This window comes from Engystomops pustulosus, chromosome 1, assembly GCF_040894005.1.
Source record: "Engystomops pustulosus chromosome 1, aEngPut4.maternal, whole genome shotgun sequence".
In the NCBI taxonomy this organism is placed as follows: Eukaryota; Metazoa; Chordata; class Amphibia; order Anura; family Leptodactylidae; genus Engystomops; species Engystomops pustulosus.
The window spans coordinates 74,650,652-74,673,434 of NC_092411.1; the positions used below are offsets into that span (position 1 = coordinate 74,650,652).

At 39.5% G+C, this 22,783-nt stretch overlaps 2 protein-coding genes across 4 annotated transcripts in view; both read right to left on the reverse strand.

Moving 5' to 3' along the window:
- Window positions 1-7,034, reverse strand: part of RIMBP2 (RIMS binding protein 2) — a 307,061-nt gene extending 300,027 nt beyond the window's left edge. Inside the window, exon 1 of the mRNA XM_072144379.1 lies at window positions 6,891-7,034. Within this exon, the coding sequence (XP_072000480.1) occupies window positions 6,891-6,914 (24 nt within the window). The 5' untranslated portion in view covers window positions 6,915-7,034. The remainder of the gene's footprint in view (window positions 1-6,890) is intronic.
- Window positions 7,035-8,372: 1,338 nt separating this feature from the next.
- The window catches only part of STX2 (syntaxin 2), a 30,555-nt gene continuing 16,144 nt past the window's right edge, over window positions 8,373-22,783 (reverse strand). Inside the window, exons 7-11 of one of the 3 annotated variants that reach the window (XR_011854656.1) lie at window positions 19,289-19,362; window positions 19,064-19,201; window positions 16,513-16,623; window positions 13,021-13,167; window positions 8,373-10,131 (exon numbers count right to left, since the gene is read on the reverse strand). Coding sequence is in view for 2 of the 3 variants with exons in the window: in XM_072144403.1 (XP_072000504.1) it covers window positions 16,282-16,365; window positions 16,513-16,623; window positions 19,064-19,201; window positions 19,289-19,362 (407 nt within the window). In the remaining variant the exon portion in view is untranslated. Of the gene's footprint in view, window positions 13,168-16,239; window positions 16,366-16,512; window positions 16,624-19,063; window positions 19,202-19,288; window positions 19,363-22,783 lie in introns of all 3 variants that reach the window. The other 2 variants (XM_072144403.1, XM_072144404.1) reach the window with 2 other exon arrangements.

Consider the following 22,783-nt stretch of genomic DNA (forward strand, 5'->3'; position numbering starts at 1 on the left):
ATGTAGTTATATACAATACTGTCATCATTAACTTTATTATGACACTGTATAATGGACAAACAGAAACGGAGTGTGATTCTTATTTCACAGTTTGTTGGCCACAACTTCTTCATTTACTAAGATGATTTGTGTCGTCAGAATATATTAACATAATTTTAATTTTTTTAGTTTTGGTAGTTTGTACCTTCTTGCCATTGCTAATTTGTGAACTCTAAATTAAAACCGTTGAAACAAAAATGTGCAAATTAGCCTCAGGGGCTCCTGTGCATGTCACAGAAGCGCCCCTTCCTTCTGAGCAAATGGCCACAGTCTCCTCCCCTCATTTCATTCTCCTACCAGAGAGCAGATGGGGCTTAAATGCCATACACAGGAGCCCCCGAGCCTGATTTGCATATTTGTAAAATTCCTTTATCCCCCCCCCCCCCAAAAAAAAGCCATTAACTGTGGATGTTCCCCCCGCACCACCAGACATATAATGCTCCCCCTTAAAGAGGACATTTCACTACCTCACATATGGAGATTAGCATACCATTCTGTAGGGGCTGCTACACAGATTCCAGGGCACTTTGAATTTTCCTTCTATCTCCAGATCTGACCATTATAAATCTTAAAGTGTAAACGTGACGCAAAAGCCGCGTAAGCATAAACGTGACGTAAACGCTGCATAGGTGTTAATGTGACGCAAACGCTGTGTAAACGTTAAGCAAACGCCCCATAAGCATAAACGTGACGTAAATGCTGCATAAGCGTTAAAGTGCCGCAAACGGAGCGTAAGCATAACGCAACATAAGCGTAAAAGTGATGCAAACGCCTCATATTCGTAAAGCACGTGGCATGTAAGCGTAAACATTACGCAAACACCTTGTAAGGGTAAATGTAACGCACATGCCTCGTTAGAGTAAACGTTACACAAACGCTAAGCTGAAACGTGATGCAAATGCCATGTAAGTGTAACCGTTACACAAATGTTGTGTAAAAGTAAACGCAATTCAAATGCCACGTAAGCGTAACCGTGATGCAAACGCCACATAAGCGTAACTGTCTGTACTCTGCAATTAAACAAAACTAGTAGGTTAACAAAATATATAAAGGACATTAACAGCAGCAAATAAAACCAATTAATTTATCATGTAACCCTCTTTTATATTCTAATACTCACAGTTGTGATCTACAGATGTACACGGCATCTGATTTGGCCAGGAAACAGATTCTGTACAGATGCCGAGGAGTCAACTTTTTTCAACTTCCATCGTCATAGCAAATGAAAGGTAATCCAAGGATCCATCCCTATACTGCGGAGAGGTTGCATAGTGTTACATGCAGGATGAAATCACAGCCTGCAGTTTGCTATTATCCCTACCGAGGGGTGGAGTCGCGTATTAGAACAGATTCAGCTGTGCCCTTTCATCAGCTAATACAGATTATCTCCATCCAGGTATACAAAGTCATTTCCTGGCTCTGCAGAACAAAACCACTGGCTTTCATTCTGTGCAGTACAGCCGCACAAGAAAATATCAGCTGATCCAGTACCATCATTAAATATCAACTATAATCCAGTTACATATAATTCTGTGCTAAATTAAACCTGATATATAACAAAATGTACACAATATAGTCTTAACTTTTCATATAATAGACAATAAAATGTTCATGTAATAGGGCTCATTCCGATCTAGGCTAATAACTACCAAAGGATGACAAGTGATATGTGAAAGTACAGCATACTTCAGAATGGGGTCACATCATGTGTGTACAAAGGGGCACACATGATGCGTTCCCACTAAAGCACTTGCAACCATGAACAAGGACCACGCATTCTGTATGTAAACAATGCAAAACACTGGTGATGGCACACCTGGCGTTTTGAACATGTTTTTGGCCCGTTTTTAAGCTGTCCGTCAAAAACGCATGCGTTTTTTGAAAACGCATCCGCTTTTGACAGGTTCTACCGATTATCTTAATTAAAACTGGTCAAAAACGGATGAGTTTTCAAAAAACGCATGCATTTTTGGACGGACTGCTTAAAAAAGGGACCAAAAACGGGTTCAAAACGCCATGTGTGGCATTACCCTTAGGGTGCTGTCACACGGTGCGTTCTTGTACAGATTTTAAGCGCACTGAAAACGCATGCGTTGTTGTCCGTTTAGCATGCATTTGGCTGGTTTATATCTTTTCTTCATTTCTGGATGTGTAAGCAGCTGAGAAACAGATTAAAAACAGCCAAACACATGGGAAACATACAAAAACAAATGCGTTTAAAATAAGTAAAAAAATTTTAAAAACATTTACAGAATAGAACAAATAAAAAATAAATTCATAAAATATAAGCCCCTAAAAGGCCACTTTCCCATAAAAACACTTAATAAAGTATAAAAAACACAAACAAACATACAAAATCCAGCAACATATTTGGTATTGCTGCGTCCGTAAAAATCTGTATAATAAAACAGAATCGTTACTGGACCTGCACGGTAAACGCAGGGGTGAAAAAAAAACGCAAAAAATATTCCGAAAATAGATAATTTTTAATACCTTTAAAAAAAATGCTCTAAAAAGTGATTTAAAAAAATGTTACACTCTAAAATAAGACCACTAAAAAGAACAATCCTTCTTGCAAAACATAACCCCTAACCCCTATTTGTCGTCTGAAAAATAAAAAAGTTCTGCATATGAAAAGATGGTGATGCTAAAATGAACAAGATTTTCTCCAAATTCGTTTTTATTCAGTAAAATTTAATAAAATACACAAAACCCCCGCATGTTTGGTATCGCTACGTCAGTAACAATTTGCATAATAAAACAGAATCATTATTGGACCCGCAAAGTGAACCCTGTAAAAAAACAACCTCAAAAAACGCTCCGAAAAAAATAATTTTTAATTAATATCCTTTAAAAATGCTCTAAAAAGTTAGAAAAAATGTTACGCACTCTAAAATAAGCCCACTAAAAAGCACAATCCTTCTTGCAAAAAATAAGCCCCTGACCAGATTTTTAAGCCGAAAAATAAAAATGTAATGCATATGAATGTCGGTGATGGTAAAATTAACATTTTTGCCAAATTACCGTATATATACTCGTGTATAAGCCGAGTTTTTCAGCACAAAAAATGTGCTGAAAATCCTCAACTCGGCTTATACACGAGTCAATACAGCCAGCCCAGCACTTAAAAAAACCCCAAAAACTTATACTCGCGGCCATGTTCTTCACAGCCGGCCCATAGTATGATGTCAGCAGCAGCCGTGTCATACTATGCGCCTGCTGGCCGGGAAGAACATGGCCGCTCCAGACAGGCATTGAAGACAGAAGAGGAGCCGCGCTGACATGGGGGGAGCAGCGCTACACATCAGGGCCGCCGGAGGGTGAGTATATAAGTTTTGTTTTTTTGTTTTTTTTTAGTGCTGGGCTCGCTGTATACTACTGGGGGCAGGCGGGGATCGCTGTATCCTACTGGGGGCTGGCTGTATACTACAGGGGGCAGGCTGGGCTGGCTGTATACTGCTGGGGACGTCTGTGATCAATGCATTTCCCACCCTCGGCTTATACTCGAATCAATAGGTTTTCCCAGTTTTGGTGATAAAATTAGGGGTCTCGGCTTATACTCGAGTATATACGGTACTTTTTATTCAGTAAAAGTGGGAAATTCTTTTTAGAAAAAAAAACTATATAAATGACGTCTTTTCGTAATCATAGTCTTATAGATTTATATCTGGGGCTCAAACCCCTAATCATTGTAAGGTGACTTTCAAATTAAATGAGTCTGTGTCCAGCGCTGGAATTTGACTAACTTGAAGAAAAGACAAGACCTGTCCTTGCAGGAAGTTAGCAACAAGACTGATACTTTATTGTGGGGCTGACACATTTATAGAAAACCATAAGGTACTTTACATAAGGCGTGTAAGTAGGAAAGCAACAACTATAATTGGGTGTTCTCACCCAGGAAATGTAACACTATTGGATGTAAGCACACAAAGGAGTCTAATACTATTGGCTACATGCAAATACTGAAACTTCACATAAACCAAATGTCCAGATGTGCACCTGGATACCTTCCACTAGGTGGTGCTAGTGAGCACTAAGTCTTTGTTTGAAGAGGGAAACACCCAAACTTAGTTATCACTACACAAAGTTATGTGAAATAATGCTGAATCTTTAAAATGTCCGACAATATGTAAGATGGTGTCTGAGTCCAGTGTAATATCTTTAACAATAGTATGGTATGGTAAACGGACAAAACACAAAAAAATGTTCCTAAAAATTGATGCCCCAGAATTATGTATCAGAAAAGTGCATCTCATGTGGCAAAAAAATTAACCCCTATAGGACCACAACATTAAAAAAAAAAAAAAAAATTATAGCCTGTACAATGTGACAATGCAGATCTGCTTCGGATGGCGCCTCCTTCCATTCTATGCCCGACTGTGTGCCCATACAGCAGGTTACCACCACAAATTGGGTATCAAACTTTGTGGAGCCTTTTTTCATTTAATCCATTACAAATGTTCAATTTTCCACCAATAATGAGTGTATTGTCAAAAAATATTACAATTTGTAGACCGCACCTCCATTTTGTTTTAACCCCTATAAAACACCTAAAGGGTTAACAAATTTGCCTTTACATACGTTGAGGGGTGTAGTTTCCATAATGGGTTAATTTACAAGTCTAGCTATTATTTTGGCCCATCTAAATAAGAGTTTTGGTGATTTTCCCAAAAATTTTTAAAATGGCACCCAAATTCTGAGCTTCATAACATTCTAGTAAAATATGTGGAATCTTAAAAAGCCATGGCAACACAAAGCAGACATTTGGGAAATGTAAGTTATGAAATTATTTGGGTGCTATGACTATCTGCATCAAAAGTAGAGAATTTAGAACGTTGAAAATAAATAATTTTTCCAAATTTTTGCCAAATTTCATTTTTTCATAACTAAACACAAAAGACATCATCCAAATTTTTTAACTAATTTGAAGTACAATGTGTCACAAGAAAATAATCTCAAAAACACATCAGAAGTCCCTTGGTTTGCCAACCAAGGGTCACTTATCCTAATAATCTCTCAGAGCAGGGTAGTTTAACCCCCTAACTGCCACAATCAAGCTTCCCTAAGTAATAAAAAGCCATCAAAAAAATGAAAGGCTGACATTACAGTCGAAACATTGCTCTCTTGCGATGGATTAAAACTACTATTTTTTCATCCACAAACCCTTGGAGTGCTGCAGATATACCAAAAATAGCACCAGTTAAAACATTGGGGGTCATTTACTAAGGGCCCGATTCGCGGTTTCCCGACGTGTTACTCGAATATTTCCGATTTGCGCAGATTTTCCTTGAATTGCTCTTGGATTTTGGCGCACGCGATCGGATTGTGGCGCATCGGCATGCACGCGACGGAAATCGGGGGGCGTGGACTAACGAAAACCCAACAGATTGGGAAAAACCGCCGCATTTAAAGAAAAAAAAAAAAGTGTCGCGAAAATTGCACTTACCTTCACTCAGCCCGGCTCGGTGTATTCCAGAGCGTTCCGATGCTCTTCAGCGCAGCAGCGACATCTGGTGGATGGCGGAGGAACTACCTTAGTGAATCCCGGCCGGACCCGAATCCACCGCAGAGAACGCGCCGCTGGATCGCGAATGGACCGGGTAAGTAAATCTGCCCCATTATCTTATAGCAAAATAAATTAGCCCTAATAATGCTCTTAAGACTGAGTTATTAAAACGTTACAGCTCTCAGAAAATGGCAAACATAAGAACAACAAAAGAAAACCGGTACGCCTGGGGTCTCCTTAATTGTACTAACCTACAGAATAACTTTTGGTTTTGTTTTTTTTTTTTACTGCGTAAATGCTTTAATAAAAAAACAAACAAAATAGCGGTTTTATTCTGTTTTCCCGCAGGTAAGGGTTACTACATTTTTACAATTATGCGATTTTACCTGAAAGATGGATTGGAGAAAAAAAAAAATTAAACTCTTTAGCTCATATGTTATGTCTTCTGGAATTTAAGAATTTAAAAAAGTGCTCTGTCCTGAAGGCCAAACTAGGCCTTGCCACATTCACTACAATGGGTAATATGGTCATACATTTAAATGGCCCACAGTACATACCATATATATTGCCCACAGTACCGTACCATGAGGGAGACGTGAATAAATAGAGAATGTCCCATTTTCTCCTGTATTTCTGTTCCGTACACCACATAGGAGCCTATGGGAACGGTTAAAATATGCGTTTCATATAATTGCACAATATGATACTGCATATATGTGTAGTATTTAGGGATTTGGGGATTGAGCAAGCTAGTAACATCATATTCCAACCCACTGTATTGTATACGGATACAGTGACATATGGTTAAATAAATAAGTACATTTATATACAGCCAAATGAGGCACATAAATGTAGGACTGAAAAAAAGCATTTGTTTGTGTGAAAGGGGCCTTAGGCCTTATGCAGACAGACGGATACTCACCCAGGATATGAGGATCCAGCTGGGTGCAGGAGAGAGAAGGGGTGAGTGCTCCTCACCCCTCCCCTATCCATAGAACGACTAGTGCCCGACATGTCTAACATTTTTCCGTTCTCGGCCACTGTGTGGTGGGACAATGTGTGCTCACCATAACATGACCGGATGTCATAGACGTATATGGGGCCACATCATGGTCCCCCTTACATTCGTGTGCATGAGGCCCTAAGGCGTTATACACTTTGTAAATCAGAATATGGCAGTCAATCTGGGGTTAAGAAAGTACAAATGTCCTATGCAGCTTTATTATCTAAATAAAACACACCAGAATACAAAGAATAACACAATTTTTAAAAAGCTTTATCTGCATGTCCCACCATTTGTACGTCAGAGCATGCGCTGAATAACTATAGCTAATATTGTACATACCAGATTTTCTGACTTGCTTTCCATTGCTGCAGTGAAATGTGTTTGTTTTGTGCAGCTCCTTAATCCAAGTTATGTAGATGTTAAGAAACTGTATTGCAGGAGGCCAGATATTTAGCGCCACATGCCAAATCTTGAGCCTATAGAACAGTGAATAAAGTGGAGATCTTGTGCTGTCGGACTTCAGGTCCAGTCAGTGTAAATGACGTGGGGGCTGAGCTGCATCACAGGTGCAGGTTTGACCCACTGCCTTTGTAGAGAGCAATCTGCCAGTTCTAATTTAAGCAGTGGCTTTTGAGGCTTGTAAATATAGAAGACAGGACAACGATCCAATGTAAACTGTCCAGGGAAAGGAATTGTCAATCAACTAAGATTAGTGAATTTTGATACAAGGCGTTGAAATTTTCATCCACTTAACATAGGATTTAACTTTATGTGAGGCAACCGCAAACAGAGAAGAGTGATCATAAAGAGGGTCTCATGGATAAACATAGGTAAAACAAATGTTTGGGAAGTGAACCGATTATGTGTGTGTAATATGTAGATATATACAAACATTCCAAACCATTTTGTACAGAATGGTCATGATGCATCGCAATTATGGTGCCAGGTCCTGAAGTCTGTGTTCTATCTGTGAAGAGGAGGAGCCTTAAAGGAAATCTACCACCAGAATGAAGGATTGTAAACCAAGCACACTGACATGCTGGTGTGTACTCCCTCTGGCAGGATCAGCTCTTCTTTTAGCTTCTTGGCTCCCTGGCTTTTACAGGAAAAGAAATGATGCAAATGAGCCTGAGGGGCTCCAAGCTCCATAGATGTTAAAGCCCTTTTCTTCTTCAAAACAAGGGCATATTAAGTTTCAAAGAAGAGTGTATCCTGCTAGAGGAAGCACACATCAGTATGTAAATGTATGTTTAAAATCCTTTTCCTTTAACCACAGAGAATCATTTTGGATTCATAAATAAAACACATAAGCACCATGAGGTCTAAACAGGGAGTGGAATACGTTTTGGCTCCTGAACACAAATCAACCATAGGTTTCAGCCAATCATAATCTTCATTCTTCCCACTTACGCTCTAGGATTGTATGGGTCAGGTCTGGCCTCCAAATAAGTTTAATTATCAGAAATTTCAGCGAATATAAAATGCCATTTTCAGGAAAGAAAACAGACCACACGTTATTTGCAGGTAAAGTGCATTTTATTAGGAAATGTATTAGTACAGAAATCAATTGGATTACTTGCCTAAGACTCACAGTTTACAAAGTATTATGTGTCGTTGAATAAGACAATTAATGAACGTTTAGGACTTTTTAAGACATGGTTCCGCGGAAATGTTCAGCTAGAATATGTAAACACAAAGAGATTTTACACAGTCAGTAAATGGCTGGGGTACATGAGAAACACAGCTACCCATCTATGTACACAAAAAGGGGCAAATGTTCTCAATTAACCAAATTTAAAAAAAAAAAAAAAAAAAAAAAAAAAAAAAAAGCTTAAAATTTATTGTGTATATACAAGGACACAGCACTGGTCAAAACTTATCTTTGTGCAGGAAAGAGACGGAGGCAACATATACTGTAAAGTTCAGACAAGGATCATGACAAGGAGGATCTAACAACAATCAGTAAGGTCAATACTTTACTGTACAAACACGAATGGACAGTCTATTGGTATGACAATGGATGAAGAGGAGGTCTCCTGACATGTCTATTTCATGAAATACTTGTACTGCCTTTTAAATGTCAATTCTAGAGCCTCTAATAGAAATGTATCAATAAATTTGGTTGTTACATTTCCCTAGTCATATGGACGTATCATTTTAAGCACAGGTTCAGTGTGTAGATCAGGAACACTCCCATAGGACGTGCTGAATATGTCCATAGAAAAGCTCCTTATGGCCTCCATCTGCACAGGAAGAACAAGTGTAGTAGACTGGGCTTGTTTATCCTGTTTCCTGTTGTGAAAACAAAAAAGTATACATTCAGCAAAGGCAATAAAAACCAATGGGGCACAGGTGCCACCGTATGGCATTCATCTGCAGCCTCCACTGAACGTACACAGTGTTTTCCTTCAGTGATGTAACTGTTCATATATGGAGATATTGTGAACATCAGTAGATCATTACCTGCTGCCAATGTTTGCTCCTCCTCCCTCTGCACTAGAGGTCCTATTGTAAAAGCATACAGGGTGGTGGTGGTGGCCCTCCTGATGTATCTGACTGCCGGCTGCACAGCATACTATTATACGTCAGACCCTGACTGCGGTTGAATTGCGCAGTAACCTGTGAACTTTCAGTCAGGAAAGTTTGCAGGCTATGGTGAATACAATCTGACCCAGTAATGCTCCTCCTTCACACCCATTTGCTATGGAAAAATAATAGTGACTGTGATCATATGCCAGAAAAGTGGCGTACAAGCACTGGTAAATCTCCCCCACTGCAGAAGTATACACTGAGATATTCTGCAGGAAGTCAGGAATCCTCCAACTTATCCTTGTAAAGGAGGGTAGAAATGAGTAAGAAGCACTAGTAATCAGTGTGAAAGTTATTATGCCACTGGCTATATTCATCTGTCAATATATTTAGACATTTGTAGCAGGATTAACAAACAGTAGCATTTACTAAAACAGATATGTCCAGAGAGCCAAGGAGTCCTCTTAAAAAGTGAAGGGGGTGTTGTATTACAAAAAGGAAAACTACTTTCTCCTCCACTTAATGCAGGAGAAGGAAACCTCTAAGCCTATTTCCACAACCACGTTCATTAGTGTTAGTGCTTGAAGAGGCACCAGTTACATTAGGCACAAAGCTATAGGAAATGTTCTTAAGCCGTGGAACACTTGTGGTGAATGAGGTTTAGTGAATATGTGACTTTAGCTTAATTCTAAGAGACATTGGTTAAATGCATTACTGCTGTATTTACATAAATCTGCACTTCAGTGATACTCAGCAAGGCACAACAACATATCTAACAGTAGACATTAACATGATCATTCATATTGGTGACACAAAGGAATAAAAAAACATTTTGGCATAACAACTGTCTGACATGTAGTCTTTTATTTCGAGTTAAAAAGCCCCCCTCACCCCAGGGTTATTTCATGCAGTAAACAAGTGTGACCTAAGAAGTTAAAATGGACATCATCCATGAGGGGGATCATGTAGAACATTTGTATTGTTTAACAATGGAATAATCCTTTAATAAAACAGGAATGTCATGGTGTTCACATTTAGATCTTGCTGAACTCTAGAAAAAAAAAACCACATAAATGTACATAAAAAGGAAATAAATTACAACTGCACTTTATGCACCTTTAGAAAGTTATAGAAAGGCAGTGCTTAAAAAAAGGTGCGACTCACAGAACCGGCACAGGAATATCATTCTGGCCAAAGTGGTAACCCATCAATTCCATGTACGTCTGCTCTGTAGTTTTTAAGCTCACTTCATTTTATATCAAATCAAGCATAAAAAAATGATAAAGTCATATGTGCATTATAAAAACCAACAAAAAAATCCTACTGGATAATTAAAAATGAAAAGCCCCTTAACATTGCCATGAATAAAAGTTAGTTGGCAGTAAACTTGGAAGAGTAGATTTATTAACGTGTCTATGAACCAGCACCATCGGGTCCCATTTCCAGGGACTGTCACCAAACCTCCTAGGATACTGTGGCGCAAAGTGCAGCCAATGTCAAACCTAATGATTAAGATGGCAACCAAATTGAAAATGCCTACATTTAGTTCATGAGGAGTTCATTAATACCGTGTTATGACCAAGTTTATAGTCAAAACTACAAAGGGCAGATGCTACTTTTTCAGGTTTTAGATCCCAACAATACACCTGAACAATAGCTGAAAACAGAAATAAGGAGCACAAAGTCGTGTTTGTAAAATCAGTTCCATACAGATACAGGGTTAACTTGGCAGCATGTCTACATGACTTTAAAAACCCCATCAAAATAGTTGTAAAAGTTATATGAACAAACTTTTTGCAATAAACATGTCTGATGTGATGATGGCTCCTTCCCCAAACATTACTCCGAAATCTTCCTCCTGACCAACTTATATAAGGACATTAGTGTTAGGCCATAAGTAACCCTGACATCTATAGATTCCTGTCTGTATTGCACAATTACAAGATGGCAATTAAAGGGGTATTCCCATCTAGGCATTCACATTTAATTTAATTAATTTGCCATATGTAAACATTTCTTCAATTGAATGTTATTAAAATAAATGTTCCCGTGTGAAGATAATTTCTCCTAAATGTAGCCATGTTGTCCCTTAGAAAAGAGATGCCCTCCGCAGATACGACCACCACACATTTTGGCAGCAGGTGCCAGACATGCACTATTGAGTCCTGCCTGACCGCTATGGCAGATTAATGAAACTAAATAAGAGTGCCCAGACGAGAATAGCCCTTTAGGAGTTATACGCACTTAAATTTTACTATTGTGCATATAATATAACAGGAATAACATGAATCCCCTATATATGGTGAGAACAGAGTGTTGTACAAAGTACACCGGGCACAATGTGGCATAGCGCACATTGTCAGCAGATGCAGTAGTAGATGCAGTAGTAGATCATCTACTGCTACACTGTATAAGACCATAGCGTGCAGCCACTACTGTAGGAAAGACACATTACACACCTGGATAAGCATTCATTGCTATTTCAATAGAATCTGCCTCCAGGGAATACAACAAGACTGAACTAATAGGTTTTAACCTGCCTAGAAGACCTATCTTACACCTATGACCAGGTTAGCTAGTACCATGGACTACCCAAGACACTAGTGCTAACCCATCAGATGTAGATCTACACAAACTGTTAGGCTGACTCCACAGAGGTGACAAGGAGGAAAAACCTAGTGCCAGGCCCATGACCCAACATAAGGCATGGTGGATGGTACTACAATATATAATCACTGAGAATAACACTGTGACTATTCTTCACAGGAGCCTAATGGCTGCAAAATGTAATATGCTGTAGGTACACTGTATGCTAAATAATAAGTAATAATCTAAAGCTGCCCATACAAAAATAAACAAAAAAACAAAACATGAACTGGCGGCTATCCATGAGGCTGGGGTATTCGGGATTCTACATTTTACTATCCAACATGACCAATCCTTTTTCTCCTACCTACATCAGCTTTTTGCTGGTCTGAGACTTGGAAGTCAGCCAACCTTTATCTAATGGTGACCTTAAAACAATCACCTTTCCATTAATTTGGCCGGTGGCAAATGACCGGGGTCAGTCCCTGATAAAGGGATGGTGCACTCCCAGGAACTCATGGGCCAAACATAGAACAGAGGACGGGACTCTGTACATCATAGTGATAGCTGATACAAGGAGTCCTCAGAGCAACAAACTGATGACAGTATGAGGCTCATGTTCTGCAGGGAAAAAGAGACTCCTTGCATCATGTCCTGTTCTATCCTCTGCACTATGGTCAGTATATATTCACTGTTTAATATTTGACAGAATCCTTTAAGGGAATACAGTCATAATATGGTTTTCTATTTGGTCACAGCATAGGTAGTCAGTATAAACCCAAAAGCAGTGGAGAACAGATGTAGTGCATCTGTACCAAGGACTGAATGCAATCCAAAAGTGGAGAGGGGGAGACTTTTGTAAACCATCTTGTAATAAAACTTCATTTCAAAGGATTGTCTTGTTTAATAAGGTCCACTGAACCAATCAGTTTGGAAGGGCAAATAACCTCATCACTACTTCATTACATACAGTACTGTGAGATATACAAAAGTAACACTGGGTGAAGCAGCATTTGAGGTCCATAGTCACAAGTGACCGTGAAGAAGAAAACATAGCATGGATAACAGATAACAACAGAAGTATTTGGTAGCAGCAAGTGGAATGCTACAGCTCAAACACAAATATATATACAAATATTTATCTATATAAAAGATGTATAACCTAGTTAGAATATTTGTCATACAGATGGGGCTCCTATTCTAATCACAGTTCAGATTAAAAGGTTAGTATGTGTTTCAGTCTCTGTATTCTCCATGCCTGTTTTGTGGAGAAGGTCCTGAATATGGCAAAGGAAAAAAAAAAAAAATAAAAACCTAAACTACCCGACGTTTTACTACTAAGGCCACGAGGTACCTAAATAAGGATCTCCAGTGCAAGGCTGAAGCGAGATGTTGGTCTGCTGCACTTCTCTTGGTGGAAGCATTATGTCAGTGTTGTAGCCAGGATGATTATAAGGATGAGCAGCAAGACGACTACACAGATGATAATGAAGATCATTTTCTGCAACGAAAAAAGGAAATGTATACAAATTGTAGTACAGAAATAAAAGTGGATATATATATTGATACATTGCCAATAAAGGGATTTTCCGGGGCATTACTAATGACCTATACATGAACCAGCCCTGTGGAAGATGGACCAATAGGAAGCACATGAAAAGTACATTTACTAAATTGATGGAATTTTCTTAGGACACACTATCAATAGTGTGAAGCCAGAAACCCCTATAAATAATTTCAGCTATAGATCTACATTTCACAAAGTCCAGCGCAATGCATGTGATGGACGTTATACAGATTAGTGAGGCACAATGTAAATTCTCCTTGTCAATGAAAAAAACGTAAATGATCAACTCCTTGTCACTAGAAAAAAAACACCTTTAAAAAACAGTGAACAAAGTGAATTCTTGTAATGTACCCCATTTCTGCCAACCGGGTGTGGCTAGTATGCAGGACAGTATGCAGTTGTATATATGCACTAAAGCATGGGTCCCCAAACTTTTTGTAATAGTAATGTCCCCAACCTAAAGCCCATAGTAAACCCCCTGCGCAGCCCAAATAGTAATGTCACCATGGCAGCCCCTTAAAAATAAAAAAACGTTATACTTACCTCAGAAGCACCTCTTCTCCCTGCGTCATAAGGTTCCTTTTCGCCCAGCGGCTTCCTAGCAGATTACCAGTGCGCACACACTGATGTAATCAGCCACGTCATAGTGTGTGCGCAAATAGATGTGCCTCTGGTTGTCTGCCGGGAGAAGAGGAGCAACGGAAGAGAGAATGCAGTTCTTTATTTCAAGTTCTTTTTTTCCCCAGGAGTGGTAAGAACTTGTCAGCTCTACTGTACTGCTCCTGGGTCCTCTCCTTCTCCAGTTCTGTTCTGGGTCCTGATGCCGCCGCATACAACCAGCATGGGACACAGAGCAGAGTGGCACATAGAGGAGAGAAGAAGCTGGCTGTAGTGAGGAGCAGGGAGGAAAAGAAGAGGAGCAGGGAAAATATTTATATTTTATTTATCAGCTCTGTGGTCTCCGGTACTAGTAGTTGTATGCTCTGAGGGTCTCCAGTAATGCAGTTTTTAGCTGGTGACAGCTTCCAATAGTCTATGCATTGCTGATTTTTAAAATGTCTTTGTCAGCATTTCGAATCATTTCAATAGTTTATATAAGTTTAATACACATTACCTGGCTTCCTGCCAGCAACGGGTGGCATGTCCCCGGGGGTCAATCTTCTCTCCTCTCCACTTCTTGTCATGTGCATTAAGCAGGCGGAGGAGGGTGATGGTGTGGAGGAGAGGAGAGGGAGGATGCAAGAGGAGACAAAAGCACACACAGGCTGCAGCTACTCATCCCTGGGGACACACCATACACTGCTGGCAGGGAGCCAGGTAATGAAAGTCAAACATCTAAATGATTCAGAATACTGACAAAAACTTTTATAAAATCAACATAGCATAGGCTATTGAAACCAGTCATCAGCTAAAACTCACACTCCTAGAGACAGGCTCCCTATGTGGTGTCCAGTGCTATTATTATCAACTGCTCTGGGGTTTGCACTATTATAGTCTGTTCTGAATGCAGTATTTGGTTTCTGGGGTTTACTTTGGTTGTTTCTACATCTAGGGAGCTGATGTAGCCCCTTAAAGTTAAGCAGTATAACAGTATGGTAACTTGGATAGACAGGTGTGTCTTTTTATGTGTATGTTCAGTGCTCTTGGTTATGAACACCAAGGCTATCATTATGAACCATCCTTTTTGTATCACCCCGTCCTGATGATGCACAATGATCAATGTGCTACAACCTGCTTCCAATCATCCAAATTTAAAAAAAAATGTTATTGGTAAAATGAAATAGCAGACCAAGTTGTAATCCTCATATCAACATATCCTCAAGTCTATACAAAGATGTGAGCCCGTCACCAGCAATGATATGATATCTACATCACTGAATGTTTAAAGGGGTTGGCCATTTTTCAATAAATCTACAAGACACCCACCAGTAGGACATGCACAATGTTTCCCCAAACCGCTGTGTGCAAGCAGTGCTGACATTTTTATAGTGTGCTACACCTGTGATGTTCACTCTTTATACCATCAACCTGGAAACTATGAATTGACCCAATTTTGCAAGGTATGTGTAAAGACACCCATTTTAAAGGGATTATCCCTTATTATCACAACAAGCTATCCCTTATCCTCAGGATAAGCGTTAACTTGCTGATGGATGCCATTGGTGGGAACCCCACAGATCATGAAAACAGGATCAGTTGCACCCAAATAGACGGAAAAGCTGCTTGAACAGGCGCATCGCGCTCCAATCGCTGTCTGTGGCACTGATATAGCTGAGTATGGCACCCGGTTATCTCTGTCAGCACTGTAGAGATCAATAAAAGCTGCAGGGCAAAAGTGCGACTGGCTACTTTGTTCATTTGGGGTACAGTGGACCCGCACTCTCGCGAACTTTGCGGTTCCCACTGCTATGGATAGGGAAGAAATGTATTTTTCACATAAAGGGAAGCTGTCATCAGCAATCTAATAAACCACTACTAGTACATGCAGCATAATACCTTCTAGTTCATGTTTCTTTCATGGTCCAGTGTGGTGACATCATCCAGAAAATCAACTTTAAAGACAGATGTAAATTGGCATTATAAAGTCAAGGAGGCGGAGAGTTTAACACTGAATCCTCCTCTGCGATTGACATTGTGCATCGGACTTCAGGAGCTCTGGTTAGTGATGGCTCTGGATGTAGGACCCTCAATTACAGCGAAGGGAGCTTTCCGAGTAAGAGAGAGCTCGAATTCAGAGCTCCACCTCCTCGACTTTATACAACCAATTTACATCTCACTTCAAAGTTGATTTTCCGGATGATGCCACCAAACTGGGCCATGAAAGAACCATGTTCTGGAATGTTTTCTGTTGCTTGGCAACATAATGCTAGTGGTTTATTAGGTAAATTTCTGATGAGAGGTTCCCTTTAAGTGGTTGGAAAACCCCTTTAAGTAAATCTGACATCTCCATTTCCAGGTTTATGGTATGTTAAAAGAAAACAAAAAGTAAACAAATGGGTTACTTACTGCCATAAAGGCAGATGCTCATTGATAGAGGTGATCAATGGTTCATCGGAGGCCGGCTGATAAACCTATGATCAGGGCAATTATGCCAATCACCACCAATACTAAAATAGCAACAATCCAACTTTTCTGGAAGAAAAATTAAAACAAAAAAACATAAAAATGTCTGCTTCACATAGAACAACCCGATGATATATTTTATTTTCAAATTTTCCACAGGAAAGAAACATGGATAAATAAGTCGTCCAATGTTCTATACATATAGGTTAAACTCACCCTGCGCGATTTGCTCTGATATTTTACAGCCTTCTTGGTTTCTTCTTTGGCGTGTTCAATGTAATCCACAGCATTCTCCACATTTTTCTCTATATTGTTTATCATTTCGCCCTATGACAAGAGTCATACATTTAGATTCTTAGCAAATCGTAAGGAACACTTCAATACAATATGATCCATAATGCTCCTCATCCGTATTGGTTTATGTTGCTACATGTCACATGGCACAAAGACTACTGCCTGTAGCTGTTACTAGTATAATGTCAGCAGGAAAGGGAGATTCCCTGTAAAAGACCCCCTGTGACATCAGGCACTGAATTAAGATGCATACATGGGTGGGGGTCAAGCCTAGGCTTAAAGCTACTAGTTACAGGACCGGGGCACAAGTTGCTGACAGAACCCCCTTTAAGGGGAGTTTTTGCATTACAGATAACTATGGCACTTACATGTCTGACACATATCATCAGAAAAGAATAGGGAGAGTCAGACATATGCTGGATACAGTATACATATGTAGACTCCATCTGGAGGATTTCACAAGATCCCATATTACGATAGTCTTACATAAGCGAAAACTTCTAGTAACTACTGCTGAATAACCTGCCATTACAGTCATGTTCCCTACACTTTATAATTGTAATAAAATGAGAATGTGGCGCAGCATTAACACAGAATTGCGACAAGTATCTGAGTATAGACTCCACTGCAGAACCTCATGTCATGGATGATGGGTCTGTAGAGAGTCTGGATAGACATCATGGATACAAATGACAACATATGAATAGAAACATGTTTTATGTCACTCAGATGCGTCAGAATGAAAATGCAAATGCTGACAGATGACAACATGTGAATGTTTTACCTCAATTGCTGTCCTTCAATAGATAAAACCAGCAGCGAATAATAGAGCATTAAACAAAGTATTATTATAATTTAAAAAAAAAAATGATTAGGATTATTCATCACAGAAACGTTAGGACTCTTGCCACAAGTGAGTTTTCATGCATCCAACTCTCATTGTGTGCTGGCTGCAATGTAAGAGCAGAGCGCTCGCAAATCGGACCTGAACTCAGCATGTAAGTGCAGGTTTCTAAACATACATTGAAATCAATTGTCATTTTAATGGATCAGTTACACTTCAGTTAATATCGTTTTTCTGATGGAGGTCCAAACACAGGTGTGAACTGGGCCTAATTTACAACTAAACCATTAAATTGGGGGAGTGCAGAGATCCTTTGTACTAGAGTTGTACACTGCTCTAGCAAACTTCGGTACTGAGTGTTGCATATCTAATCAGTGGATGTCACCGTGGAAAGTTTCATTAAATCTTGCATTTTTTGTAATAAGTATTGCTTTAAAATCTAATTTTGAATTAAGAACTGCTTTGAAATACACATCCTCTGAAAGGAACCCAGGTGATGGCCTCAAACAAAAGGACTAGCAATTATTTATCGCTGCTCAGTAGGCCCTGCTAACATAAAATTAGTCATAAAACAAAACTAAATAATACAAAACATTTAATTTGCACCACATGTACTATTGGTAGATCAGAATTTTTTTTATTTTCGTCTAAAAATATTTACATATTAAATATTATAGCAACCAATGACATAGGACCATGTAGACCGAGTCCTCATGGGCAGGGTCCTCCTTCTACTATCAAATCGTGCATTTGTTCTGGTCTTACTATAATGTGTATAAATAAACCCCTTATTGATTTTGCAGGGAATAAATGTTGCACTATAAAATAATAATCAAATCATAATAATCATCAACATAATAATAATAAATAGGGCTAATTTTTTTTTAGATCAGTATGCTATGTCTTTTTGCTATCTGTATAAAGTACTGACCCATTGATTTAGATGTGTCTATTCACATCTGTTTTTTCACAGCACATGGATTACATGAGCATGTTATATGCTTTTCTCAAATGTTGCTAGGGAACGAAATGGGCAGGGCAAAAAGGAGATAAGAAACCAATTTTTTTTTTTTTTTTGCAGATGTGAAAAAAATGGATGCGGCTATAATACAGACGGCACCCAAATATCACACATCTGCATGAGCACTATGACACAACGCTAGCAATATGTATGAATAGCTTTGAGTAGCAAATGTTGAAATAAATAAAATACCCTAACATATTTAACAAATTGTACTTTCTATTGTAGTTTTTTCATACTTTAGTGTAAGAAGCTGTGTAAGATGTAATTTTTTAACAGGAAGAGCGGATGTTATTTTATTGTCTGTACGACCTATTGATCACTATTTATTACATTTTTATGTGTTACAAAATGGCAAAAAAAAAGGTATTTGGACATTGGGACACTATCACACCCATGGGAATAATCATTATTATAGTTTGATACATCAGAAATTTTGGTAAGTGGTGGCACCTTACATGTATATTATTATGTTCATTTAAATATTTAAGGGCTCAGATCACTCCCTAGACTGTAAACAAAAATAAACGCCCACAAACAGGGCCAGCACCAATCAGGAACGTGAGCTAAAAACCAAAAACAAATTTAAAAAAAAAATTTGTAATTACCTGAGTCTCCACCAACATTGCAATGTCCATAAACAGGTCATGTAACTCCCGTATACTTGATTCCAACTTCATGATGTCCTTATGTCTTGATTCAATCTCATTCAAAGCCTGTCGTGTGATTTTAGAATCTGAAATAATCTGAAAAACAGGAAAATACCAGTTAAAGAAGACAAACCTTTCCTCCTGCTTGTAAAATTTATTTTGTTCCGCCATCCGAATGCTTACATCTGAAGTGAAGATTGATGGATTCCCACTTTCCAGCATCTCTTCCAGCTCTTCATCAGTGGTTGTTTTTCCAGCTGCAATTACAAAGTCCAATACTCAATGTGCAATTTCATGTACAAAAAAACCCCAAGAAAATAAAGCCATTACAGAAGCACATGAGTAAAGTGTATGGCTGATCACAAGACACAATGGCAGCATATAATAGCAGCTGTAATACCATTAGGCCATTGAAATACAGGGTTCAGACATAGTACAACTGACAGTTTAGGAGAAAATGGGGGCAGAGGTGAATTAACACCTCAGTCACTGAGGGGAATTTAACAATGTTAACTACAGTACTATCGCTCCTTCAGTGTGTATGTGGCTGCACGAGGAGCCTTTCCTGGTTTGCAATAAACTTCATAACATGAAATTCTCCAAACTTCAGCTCTTTCCTGCTGGAAGCAGAATTACGTTATAGATTAAATAGATCCAGTGTTCGCTTCTTTAGTAACCTCTATGGCAGAAGGTAGAGCAGACTGTGCATGTGTCATCTAATAGCTACTAAGCTGTCTATGACACAGGAGAATGATTCATGAGCATACTGCCCAGTCTTTATAGTAATGGGACAATGACACAAACCCCTCACTAAAACGCAGTTGCGTCACTCTCTCCTGGGCTCAGTTTTGTGCGCTCCGAATGATTCGTCTATTTTATTCTTTGGTTTGGTATGATCACAGTGATACCAAGTTTCTATAGGTTTTATTTTGTTTTAATACATTGTTAAAAACTAAAAAATATTGTGTACGGAAAAAAAATTTTTCATACATATTTACTAACCTACTGTAATGCAATATATGCCCTTTTTTTTAAACAAAGGATTCATTACAAACGTGCGACTGGCACATTGTAACGAATCTGCAGAAGCCATACAGTCTTGGGTCTTACAATGACCCAAGGTTGTCATGGCAACCGATCGCAGCTCCCTGATGACGTCACGGGAGCAACGATGTCTACAAAGCTGGCGGCCTATTGTGCTTATGAGGAGGGCAAATTATTGGACACACAATCATGCAATCTTCTGAAAATATCCTCCTGACAGTCCTAGGCTACAATCACGCCAAAGTATCCTTGTCTGGCCGCAGCTGGGCGAACATACAGGGGTGTGCTGGAGAGGAGCTAACCCTAACCCTCTCCACAGGAAACAGCACCACACGGCCGTGCACATGTGGAAAGATAGAGAACGCTCTTTTGCCCGTGTACAGTGCGCTGCCACAAGTGTGTGGTACCGGTACGTACCGCCACAAAGTTGCAGAGTCGCCATATCCGGCCGGATATATAGGTCCCCACAACAGTCATGTGAATGGGGCCAAAACCAGAGTTGGGTAAAAAATTTTCCATTACAATTGTTCAATGCAAATATTGAGGATCTAGTTGCATCATTATTTAATGACTGGGAGGAGAGCTCAGACGGGCCGGTCAGAGATGGATAGACATCTGGATGTGGCCCACGGAACATACAATGGCCAGGTATGGTCTTATCTGCTCAAGACTATCTGGGAGGGTTAAAGGAAACCTGCATTCTCCCATTTTGTTTACTGCAGGGATCAAACAGTTTAGCTCATATAACTCCTATAACAGTGATGGTTATTGTAAAATTCCAGAGTGTGGATGGGGACTCTAAGCAGACACTTCATGATTCCTCCGTGCTGCGAGAAGCTGTGTGCTGACAATGTGCTTAGATTATCAGGGACAGGTTTATCTACACTTTTATCTAGCTTCTGAATATTCACTAGTATCACATAGAAAGAGGAGACAAATCAGAGATTATGAGATCCATGATATGCATATTACACACTGTCAGATCTGCTCACAAACTATGCTATCTTATGTGCCTCCCAATGAAAGTATTGGGAGCTTTGGGAATGCAGGGGGGGGGGTGAGGGAGAAAGGGGGGCTAGAGGCAGAAAATATCTCAGCTCATGCAAGATTCCCTGACCCCAAGTCAAAAGATCCAGGGTCAGAAACCATGGGCAACTGAAATTGTGTACACCAGGACCGATAGGGACAGGTTGGAATTATATCTGTGAAATGCTGCAGATTTGTTAAAGTGAATTAGAGAATGTGTTATTTTGCTATCCTGAGTATATTTTATCTTTGTGGTAATACCCCTTTAAGGGAACTATTGCTCAAGCACATGACTGGCTACTGCATAAGCACTAAAGAGCGTATGGGATTTTTACATTTGTTAATGTTTATGTAATGGAATGTACTTTCTTTATTAAAAGGGGTATTCTTACCTGGGCATTTACATTTAATTTATTTCATTTGCCATATGTAAACATTTCTTCAATTGGATGTTACTAAAAAAAATGTTCTTGTGTGAAGTTAATTGCTCATAAATGTGGTCATGTTGGCCCTTAAAAACTCGGATACGACCACCTCACATTTTGGCAGTGGTGGCCAGACATCCACTATTGAGCCCTGCCTGACCTCCTGGCTTCAGCGTTTATTACCACAGGACAGCTGTGGGACCTGCAGTAACTCCCGGACATTTCATTTACAAAAACCTTTTGTTTCTTTGTGCAATCTCTCCAGCAGAGGTGGCCGTATCCAAGGAGTTAGTTTTGTTTCTAAGGGACCATTTGACTATATTTATGAGAAATTATCTTCACACGGGTACATTTTTTGTAATAACATCCAATTGAAGAAATGATTATACATGGCAGATTAATTAAACTGAATGTGGATGCCCAGATAAGAATACCCCTTTAATTCTTCATATAAAACCACTTCAACATCTGTTGCATTTTCAGCAAAACAAATGACTAATACAACAGTTTCTTGTTAGTAACCAATTACATGACTAATTTGCACAGATAGTAACAACTCATATAGTACATATAGTAGATGAACAAACTTCATCCAAAAATACATTTTACCGTTTAGGTACGGTATATACTCGACTGTGAAAACCCATTGACTCGAGTATAAACCGACCCGAGTATAAGCTGAGATCCATAATTTAAACACAAAAAAACTGGGAAAACCTATTGACTTGAGTATAAGCCTAGTATATAGCATGCCAACTCATGCCCCCAATATATATCCAGTACTTTGGCCCTCAGTATATAGCCTGCAGCCCCTGACCCCCCCCCCCCCAGTATATAGCTTGCAGCCCCTGACCCCCCCCCCCCCAAGTATATAGCTTGCAGCCATTGACCCCCCAGTATACAGCTTACAGCCCTGCCCCCCCAGTATACAGCTTACAGCCCCTGCCTACCACCCCCCCCCCCCAAGTATATAGCCTGTAGGAAACAAAACAAACACAAAAAAAAGTGTACTCTCCTTTCAAGAAACCCCTCTCCCCCCGGCATATCGTCCTCTATACATCGATGCTCTGGAGTCGGCTCCTTGTCCCCGCACGATCCGTCACAGGCACCATGACGGCAGCCACGATGTGATGTCTGCGACAGACCGCAAGGGGACACGGAGCATGGACACAGGATGCAAGAA